Genomic DNA, 10,636 nt, shown 5'->3' with positions numbered 1-10,636 from the left:
CAAATTTATTTATTTTAAAACAATCATATGGGATTTGATGATATCAATAAATAGTATATATTAATCATTGTCACGTCACAATCACATCACATCTCCACAGTAGTTTCGAGTAGAAATCCCATATTTTTGTGTTAGTGACGTTTAAGAAAAGAAGTCTTGAGATGCATTTGCTATGTTAGATGCTAGAGGTATATTCCATGCGAGGATGAAGGTAGGATGTAGCATTTGGGAGAGCAAGATTTACCTCTCTTAATTTGCAGAGGATTATATTTTATGAAACAAATACCTTTTTATCGAACGTCGGTAAAAAATTATCGAAATTACAACAAAATTAAAAAAAGAAAAATCAGTAAAGATATATAATAATGACAACAATGAAATGATATAATAACATATAATCGATTATAGCATTTATTTTAGTGAGTTTTTTTTTATATAAATGCCATTAATTTAAAGTTAATTTTGTTAAAGAGGGTTTTAAAAAGTTGAAGAACTCGAAGCAATTACTTACTACATGTGTCGTTTTGAGTTAAAGTATCCAATTTTTTGAAAACTAATTAATTGATTGGATAGAAATTATACAACAAGGCTTTGTCAACCGATGAAGTTACAAGAGACAGAGAGAGAGAGAGAGAGAGAGAGGGAGACTAATTCTCCAAATATTACAAGCCAACACAATTTCTTGAAGTGGTAATTCCACCATCCACGACAAGATTATGACCACTAACATACTTGGATTCATCACTAGCTAGATAAAGTGCAGCCTCGGCTATATCTCTAGCCCTTAGAGTTGGACCTTTTAGGTTAGCCAGGCCTCTAACAAAGTCTTCCATCTTCTCCACTTCCTTTTCACAAGGCAATCCAAAGTTCAAGCAATCTTCCTCTTCATCGCCACTTCTCCACGCATTAACAAGCATAGATGTAGCCACCCCAAATGGAGAGATGCAATTGACTCGAATCCCATACCTGCCAAGCTCACATGCTGTGTTCTTTGTGAGCCCAACAATGGCATGCTTCGAAGCTGTATAGGCATGAGGACCAAGCCCTCCCATGACACCAGCTACACTGGCTGTGGAAATAATACACCCAACTCCTCTAGGAATCATCACTCTTGCCGCGTGCTTAATTCCTAGTGCCACGCCTCTAACATTCACTTGCATGACACGATCAAATTCTTCAGCATCAAAATTGACAATGCTCTTGTTCTTCGATTGATTTCCAAGCACCCCAGCATTGTTGAAAAGAACATCTAGCTTACCATAGTGAGAAACTGTGGAGTTTATCAGGTTCTCAATGTCTTCTTCTAAGCTAACATCACAATGAACAAAGGAAACTGAAGGGGCTAGTGAGTTTGCTAGCAAAGTTCCGAGAGTATCCTCAACATCAGCAATCACTACTTTGGCACCATGTCTTGCAAAAAGCCTTACTGTTGCCTCTCCAATTCCTCGAGCACCACCTGTGACCACTGCTACTCTTCCCTCCAACCTACATAAAAACACCAAACAATTTAAGTAAGTTTCCTGTGTTTGCTCCCAATTCTCTTCTAGCTAGCTAGCTAGCCTTAAACAAATGCCTTGAATGGTTTTAAACATTCAACCTATAGAACATACAGAGACACAAATTAAGAAATAAAGGCAAAAGGGGAAATACCTTCCAGGAGAGCAAGGACTGTTTTCTGTCGACTTTTCCCTTCCCGCGGCATAAAAGCTTTGAAGGGTTTTCTCTTGCATCACTTGACAAGGCATGATTTATCACGGTAGACAAACAGTCTGCAAGAGGGAGAAAGGCAGAGGCAGAGGGGGGAATAGATTAGTGTTGGTGAGAGTAAGAGGACGGACGGAGGGTTATATATATATGGATTCAGTAAGGTTTTGGGGGTTTTAAGGCTTTCCCCATTTTAAGATGGATCTTGGAATTGGTGCTAGATTTTCATGCTTGTACTTCATCTGAGTGGGTGGAAAATTTTTTTTGGGAAGACTCAATTATTTAATATTTGATTTTTCTTAGATTTTATTCAAGGAGCCATTTTCTACATATTGTAGTTAACTAACCAAATTTCTTCCCGTTTTTGACCTCACTCCATTATTTTAGACGTTGAAAAAAAAATCAAGATTGTATTCCGGAGAATTATTTGAATATCGCCATAATTATGTTAGCATCTGAAAAAAAACAAAGACGTGAAATTTGATTTTATTCCAAATTCCCCATGTATTGGAACATTATGATGAACAAAAGGGAACAAATTATATCGCTTGGAATAGAGATGCCAAGAGAGAAAAAGAGATAATGATTGTTTAAATAAAATATCATTTTCCTCAATACTATTAATCATAAAGTGCCCTATTTTAGTAATTAAGATTAAAAAATATACTCTACCGTGAATATACCTAAGTTAAGCTACGGTTTATCTTTGTGTTTGGAAGGGTTTTAAAAATATATTTAACTTAAAAAATATTATGATTTTAATATATTAATATTGAAAATAATAAAAAATAATTATTATAATATATTTTCAAATAAAAAACATTATACATTACACGGTCAAACACATTTAATTTTTTTTAAAAAAATAAAAAAACTCGTCTCGCTTTCCCGTATGATCCCACAGGATAAAATGCTTTGGAAAATGTTTTCAGAACACGTAATTGACCAGACTCTTCCAATGTCTCAAAGATTCATGGTAGCCATAATTTTGCTAAAATAGTCAATATCGGTTTGTTAAATTTTGTCCATGTGATAGTGACATGTTTCCCGTTTTCATTATTTTGTAAATAGAATTTTTTATATTTTTTTCTTCTTTAATTAAATTTTTTTTTATCTCTTTTATATTTATTTATTTTATCTTGAAATACTAACCAAATAAAAATACACTCATGGGTGGGTGTTGGCCGAATTTTCTACCATGGAAACAAGGGTAGAAAATTCAAACTTCGTTCCTTAACCATGTTTAGTGGAATTCAATTACTATCTAAAATAAGCACTTGTTTCTTTCTTTTTTAATTTATTAAAAAGGAAGAATCAAATCTCAAATCTTTTTAAGAAAAACAGAGACATGATGCCATTTTATTTATTTATTTATTTTAAAGTGATAAAAATAAAAAAACTTCATTGATAAAGGGTGTTAATATAATCAACCAATTAAAAGGTATACATAAAAATACAATCAAACAATTATAAAAATAAATTATAATTTTCAATTATTCAAAATTCTTGATTTTATCCTTTGATTTGGTACTTGATTTCTTATATAATTAATTGGTGATTGGATTGATTGGATTTCAATCCAAAATATATGTTATTGATTTGTTTTCTCAACATGCCCCTTAAATTTATAGAAATTTTAAACAAAAATTCTTATAACATGAAGTTAATACTTATTAAACTAGAGAAATGCCATGAAAAACATATATATATATATATATATATATATATATATATATATATATATATAAAAAAAAAAGGTCTTCAATTTGTGCGTGATTCTAAGGGCAATAAAAAAACAAGCTAGTAAATTACAGGATTATAGTTTAAATCACTTGATCAAATATAGGTCGATAGCAATACAATTTTATTGTAAGGGATGTACGGTGATGATAGAAAAAAAAAACAAAGAATTACCAAAAAAGAGTAAATAAAAATTAAAAGAAACTAATGGTTGACGGATATCAAAGAACAATAATGTTGCTTGTCGATGAGGCAAAAAAATTAAAAAAAAATTAATGCAGAGGATCCCAATTAAAAGATATTCATAAGAACATAACCAAATAATTATGAAAATAAATTACAATTTTTAATTATTCAAAATCCTTGATTTCATCACTTGATTTTTTTTATAATTGGCTATTATATTGATTAGATTTAAATCCAAAATACATTGACTTGATTAGTTTCTCAACTTAAAATTAATTCATGTATTATATTATATCTATATAAATTACCCTTACGATTTGTCATTCAATTTTTTTTATTTAAAGAGAACGCCCCTCATAATTAGCCTGGAGAAGCATGGTAGCACTGCTAAAATAGAAGAGGCAATCTCTATCTAGGTGCTGGTGTGGGTTAGATGAGCCTATCATTATTGGTAATAATTACATAGCCAAGCAAGCTTAAGAATAATTCATAATTCTAGATGATATATCCAACTAGCTAGAAAGATCTTGTACAACTAAAAAGCCTCATTTCATTTTCCAAACCCTAAACCACCCAACATAGGAGCAAAAAAATCAACTAAACAAATTCTAGATCAACTTTCATTTACTGAAACTAGTTATTTTTTCTTGTTTTCTCGATTCAATTAAACATCATTTTAAAAAAAAGTAATTAATCTTTAAAATTTGAATTTTAGAAACTAAACTCCAAGTCCAATCTTTAACATCATAATAACGTTTCTTATCCAAACGTGTTTGGTATTGTGGTGCAGAACGCTTTCTAAAAGTATTTTTTGCTTGAAAATATATTAAAATGATGATTTTTTTATTTATTTTTAATATTAGAATATTAAAACCATGGAAAAAAACAAAAAAAAATTAATATAATGTTTTTTCAAACTAAACACAATTTTAAACACAAAAAACAAAAATAAAAGGTGTCTTAATAGCTGTGAATTCATACCTGGATATCAAGTGCACATGAACCACAATCTCTTGCTTTGTTATTTTTCTAGAGATACTGTACAGTCTGGACTCTGGGGGCTTCAATAAATGTTCTATAGATTTGATTCCATGAGCAGGAGTTTTTTAAATTTGTTGCTCGTAATTTTACTGGATCCCTTTTCCTGTCATTTGGTTCAAGTGGATTGCAAATCTCCTCCCACATGGACTAGCCGGGTGGATCCTTTTTCAACTACATTTAGATCCACGTCCAGATCCCTGTTTTGATTCTTGACTTGGATAGTGTCTGAACGAGTTTGAAGTCGTGTTTTTTAACTGTAATTATTATCATATTTTTAAATATTTTTTTAATTTTATTATTATTTTAAAAAAAACATAAAAACATGTCTCGAGTTTATTCTACGTATTTAATTTCCCTTGATTTTCGTACTAATCAGGGTGCCAGAGCATCCAAGTAGTTTTTAAGATAATTTTGTTATATATTTTTTAAAAATATTTTTAATTTGAAAATATATTAAATTAATTTTTTTTCAATATTCTCTTTGTATTAATATTAAAAATTAAAAAAAATCTAAAAAAAATACTTCCAGTCACAATAACAAACAAACAAACCAACACATTCAAGTATTGAAAAGAGGAAAGTACTTTCTTGGTGAGAAAGATTTATTTTTTCACATGTCAGAGCTGACCAAACATTTGGAAAGCTTAGGATCAATTTCCATGAAAGTGGATTTCTTGAGAGAAACAAGGCCGTGTAGTCTTTGTCCACTTGAGCATGAAAAATCCTCGTCAACTGAGTTACACACACTCCTCCATCACTCTCTGATACCTACCTTCTATATTTTTAACAGTTTCGTACGCTTCGTTTATTCAAACGAGAATCACATCAGATCCTCATGGAGATTGCATCTTGAGCAGGCCAATCTGGCAACGGGGAAGAGTAGACTTCACATTTGCTAGCCATGTGTGCCGCAGCAACGGGTCAAAATCAAGCAGCTGTGCTGCAAATCATTGGCTCTCGTCAAGACATGCAGGCTCCTCAGCATATATCCCCACTAGCTTGCTGCCAAACATGGCATCAAGAAACTTGTTCGAAGCAGCCTCGCCTCTATCTAATTACATGTTGCTATAAAGAATACAGAGAGCTACACGTGAAGCCAAATTAAGCAGAGTGTGAAAACAATCCTTGAGAGTAGAGCTTCCGCGGATAATTAATGGTAATTTGTAATCACTTATCCTGGATTGATGATCCTTGCTTGATTATGCTGTGAAGAAGATACCCAGAAGATCTTGAGCAACAATTAGAACAAGATACCCTGTCTTGTTCTAGTGGCAACAACTAATTAACCTTAAAATACGTGATATTCTTGTGTTGTTATATGTTATTTTGGATCACAACTTCCATTACTGACTACTGAGTTACTTAACAATAATGTCATGGCGAAAGTTCATGGTTTTTTTCTCGTTTGTCCGAGGCTAGACATTACATCTAATTTTCTCCCCCTTTTTTTAAACAGGACACGTTTATTAAGCTAACGGGCTTCCATTGTTAATTTTGTGAGAATAAAAAAATTATTAGAAGAGATTTTAAAATATAATTTATATTATTTTTTAATATATATTTTTAAATGAAAATTTTTTAGATTTAAATCTTGTAAAATTTTATATTAATTTATATTTAATTTATATTAAATAAATGAGAATTGTGATATTTAAAGATGTGGTTGAATAGATATCAAATTATATTAATTTAATAATTTAAATTATTAGATGAAGTTTTAAAATATATATTATATAATTTTTTTTTTAAATATGGATAAGGTGGAAATAAAGATGTAGTTGTTAACTGCACATGTCATTGACAAAGTTTAAATGTTGGCTTTTGTTTCTGTTTTTAAAGGTGTTATCAATTTTAAAAAATATTTTAATATTTTTTATGATTTTGATGTTTTTATATAAAAATAAAAATAAATTATTTTAATATATTTTTAAATAGAATATTATTTTAAAAAATTCTTACACCACCCTTTTAAGATTCCTCCAAATAAATTTTAACTGCACATGGCATTGACAAAGTCTAAATGATGGCTTTTGTTTCTGTTTTTAAAGGTATTTTTAACTTTAAAAAAATATTTTAACAATATTTATGATTTTGATGTTTTTATATAAAAATAAAAAAATTATTTTAATATATTTTTAAATAAAATATCATTTTAAAAAATATCTTACACTAACCTTTTAAATGTTTTCACAGCTGATTATTTGGATTTGAAGACTGTAGACGGAAAGCTTAGTTGGTAGTCCATGACTTTCGACGAAACAATTTCTTTATATAATATTGGGGATTCCGTTGATGTTTAAATTAGGAAAAACATGGGAGAGATATAACTTTAAAAGCTGTGTTATATATTATAGAAATAGTAAATAAAGATAATAAATATTAAAAACATGAAAAGTGTTTTCTTTTTATGTTTTTTCATGTTTGTTTTTAAATATATTTTTTAATTAAAATTTATTTTTAATATCAACAAATTAAAATATTAAAATATTAAAAATTAAATTTTAAAAAAACACAAATAGTTAAAAATTCGTAGGGTAAATAAGGATAAACATGTGAGGTAATAGCCCCTTGAGATAAATACCTTGTCATGTCAATCATCATTCACAGGCCCCACCCATAGTAAGATACTCACCCATGCAACCCAAGTGGCCTGCCTCGGAATCAGGTCAGGGTTGCCAAGGCGCGAGTCTTCATGGGAGAAACAGCCCCTAGTCCATTACGAAGCTACCAGATCGTTTGGATGGTGAGATTGCGCATGTTGGGTCTCTTAGATCACCTTGAAAGTTGAGCCTCTCTCTCTCTGGGTTCAGGTATGGGATCACCTTGAAAGTTGAGCCTCTCTTTCTGGGTTCAGGAATGGGATTGCCTTATCCGAGCGTGGGATCACCTTGAAAGTTGGACTTGGATATGATGCCCGCGCGTCGGTGCGATTTTTTATTATGTAAAAAAAGCGATAGAATAAAAAAAAAATCAAGTCCTATATCATTTATGGCAATTTAGATAATATAAAAAAATTATTAATAATAAATAAAATGAAAAAAAAACCTAATGAGAATAAAATATTGAAAAAAAATTATCTCAAACAAAATAAATTAAAATTAAAAGAATTAAGACCAAACTTGAAAAATTAAACAAATTATAGAGGGGTAAAATTGAAAATCATTTGTAATATAATAGATTATTTATAGGTTAAAAAATGATAAGAGGTGAAATAGAAAAACATTATTGAGGGCTAATTCAATATAATCAAACTGAGGAAAAAATAAGAAAACAAAAGTTTTTAAAAAAAATAACTAAATTGAAAAAAATAACGAAACAAAATTTTTTCAAAAATGAGAATAAAAAATAAAAAAATACATCAATTTAGAAAAAGAAAAAAATAGAGGTCAAACCTCTTTAACCTGGTCAAATTTATAAAAGTCGCATCCCGTGAAATTTTTGACATGGGTCAACCAAAAAGCATAATTCTCAATAATTTAATTTTGAAGGATGTGATCTGTAAAAAATATTAATAAAAAAACTTTCAAAAGTAACAAAAAAAATAAGGATAAAATTTGATAGAAAAAACTCAATGAGGATGCAATTAAATGAGAAAAATAAAAAAAAATCTCAAATAAAATAAATATCAATTAAAAGAACAATGATCAAGTTTTAAAGATTAAGAAAATCATAAGGGGTAAAATTGAAAACATTTGTAAAAACTAAGCAAACCCTAAAACAAACATTCTAAACATGGTCGAATCTTAAGAAATTGCAACCTATAAAACCCCTGATTCGGGTCCTATCAAGAAGTTTATTATAAGTCAATTTAAAAATAAAAATTTAAAAAACATGTAAAGGCAAAAAAAACTAACAAAAAAAGTCTCGAGTGAATCCGGCAGCCAAACCGGGTAAAAAATTAAACACATGACTAAGGACATGAAATTGAGATGACTCTATAAATAAGAAAACGAAAAAAATACAAGCAAACAAATATTAAAAAAAAATGCTTTAAAAAAAATAAAAGTCGACTCAAGCTAATCCTTCAGATCTATTAATTGTGTCATGAGACCGAGATGACTTCATTAAAGACAAACCTGAAAAAATAAAGAAACAAGATTCTTAATCAAACAAATATTGAGGGATGCAATTGAGAGAGAAAAAATAAAAAACAAAAACAAAAATGCAAAACAAAAAATAGCAATTAAAAGAATTAGGATTACATTCGACATACAAATCAAATTAAATTAAATGCTTAGGGATGAAATTGTAAAAAAACAAATTCATTAAGAAAATAATTAAAAAATAGCAATTAAGAGAATTAGGATCAAACTTAACATCAAAAATAAATCAAAATAAATGTATAGTGGTGGAATTGAGAAAAAAAAAAACAAATCAATCAAGAAAATGATTCAAAACAAAACAAATAGCAATTAAAAAAATGATGAACAAGTTTGAAAACAAATTAAAAAAATTCAAATGAGGAGGGATAAAATCAAAAACAAAATCTAATTAGAAATAATCTATATAAATAAAACAACAGTAAATAAGAGACGAGGGACTGAATCAAAAGAAAGAAAAAAATTGAAGGGCTGGTATGATTTTTTGCATAGCCAGCACGCAATCCAATAAAGAAAAAGAAGGAAAAGGAAAAAAAAACAAGAAAAGCATAGGCAATTTTGGGGCGAACCACCACACACACGCCACTTAAAGAGATAAAGAATGTCAAGATGAATCAAATGATATGGTGGAATTATGGTTGAGAGGCACCCGCATCAATGTTTTTGTTTTTTTATTTATACAAAACCAAAAATGCCCTTATGACTCAACAATAATAACAAACAAACCATGATGAAATTAAAACCAAGGCTAAAAAATTTGAATGATGAGGGTAATGTTGCAATTCTACTGTTATATCAAATATAAAAATGCAAAAATACGCTTGTGTAGAAGGCACTGGATTATTTTATTCAAGGGCTACATTAGTATTTTTATTATGTATTAAAAGCACAATTAACAAAATAGCCTCGCACAATCCTCAAAAAACATCTATATTTTGGTAAAAAGATCACCTTACCCCCAAGACAAAGATAAAATTTAATAAACGATCTGAAAATATAAAAAAATAATTTTAAATAAAAATAAAATAAAATTTAATAAACGTTATTTATGCATTCCAAATGGCCTCTTTTAATGTGTTTGATGTTGCGTGTTCAATGCAGTTTTGTCCAAAATTGAAGTTTGATCTTAAACCCATCATAATCATTCCTAAACAAAACATATCAATGCCTATCTTGTTTACTAATTAAAAAAGAATATTCATCATTTTGGGGAAGATTATTTTATATAAGTAATTTCTTCAAGTGGGTGGGGTATGTTTGTATTTAAATAGTGATGATTGTATTTATAATATCTGTTTGTTTGGTAATGCGGTGTATAGTATTTTTGTAAAACAAATTAATTAAAAATTATGTTTTTTCATAATTTTATTTTATTTTTAAAATAAACATATTAAAATTATATAAAAAACATATAAAAAAAACTTTATTTTGATATTTTTCAATAAAAAATCAATATAAAAAATATTTTAAAAAAACAGGTTGAATCGTAAAAACAAAAACTATCTAAGCAGTGTTTTCTAAATGGACCTCACTCATGTGCTACTCAAGTACTCACCCAATCCCTCTGGAACCCAAACCTCCATTTTCCCTACCTTTTTGCCCTCCTTGTTTGGCCCTTCCCTTTAAGGGGTTGTTGTGTAACAATTTCATAATGCCCAAAACTCTTTTGCTAATATTTAATATATTGTTTAACTTATTTATAAATGAATAATTTTGTGTTTTTTAAAAATAAAAAATTTCATTTAATAAAGTTAGTTGGCTTATAGTTAAATCAACTCATTTTTTATTTCTGAAACATATAAGAAATTAATTTCACTTCAATAAGAATTAAGGACATAAATTGGAGGAAAAAAAACCCTTACATT

General features: G+C 28.9%; 1 protein-coding gene across 1 annotated transcript; it reads right to left on the bottom strand.

Annotated features, from left to right (window-relative positions):
• Window positions 1-475: 475 nt before the first annotated feature.
• Window positions 476-1,960, bottom strand: LOC7488760 (short-chain dehydrogenase reductase 2a). Its single transcript, XM_002322998.4, has 2 exons — window positions 1,651-1,960; window positions 476-1,485 (listed from the first exon to the last, which is right to left on the bottom strand). Exons 1-2 carry the CDS (start codon window positions 1,743-1,745, stop codon window positions 663-665), a joined length of 918 nt encoding a protein of 305 aa, XP_002323034.3. The 5' UTR covers window positions 1,746-1,960; the 3' UTR covers window positions 476-662.
• Between the last annotated feature and the right edge of the window lie 8,676 nt (window positions 1,961-10,636).

This window comes from Populus trichocarpa, chromosome 16, assembly GCF_000002775.5.
Source record: "Populus trichocarpa isolate Nisqually-1 chromosome 16, P.trichocarpa_v4.1, whole genome shotgun sequence".
NCBI classification, from domain to species: Eukaryota; Viridiplantae; Streptophyta; class Magnoliopsida; order Malpighiales; family Salicaceae; genus Populus; species Populus trichocarpa.
This window is presented reverse-complemented; position numbering and strand designations above follow the sequence as displayed.

Excerpts from the sequence above, each read along its gene's own strand:
- LOC7488760 (XM_002322998.4), bottom strand. The coding sequence starts at position 1,745 with ATGCCTTGTCAAGTGATGCAAGAGAAAACCCTTCAAAGCTTTTATGCC. Across the intron at positions 1,486-1,650 it reads AGTCCTTGCTCTCCTGGAAG|GTTGGAGGGAAGAGTAGCAG; the intron begins GTATTTCCCCTT and ends GTTTTTATGTAG.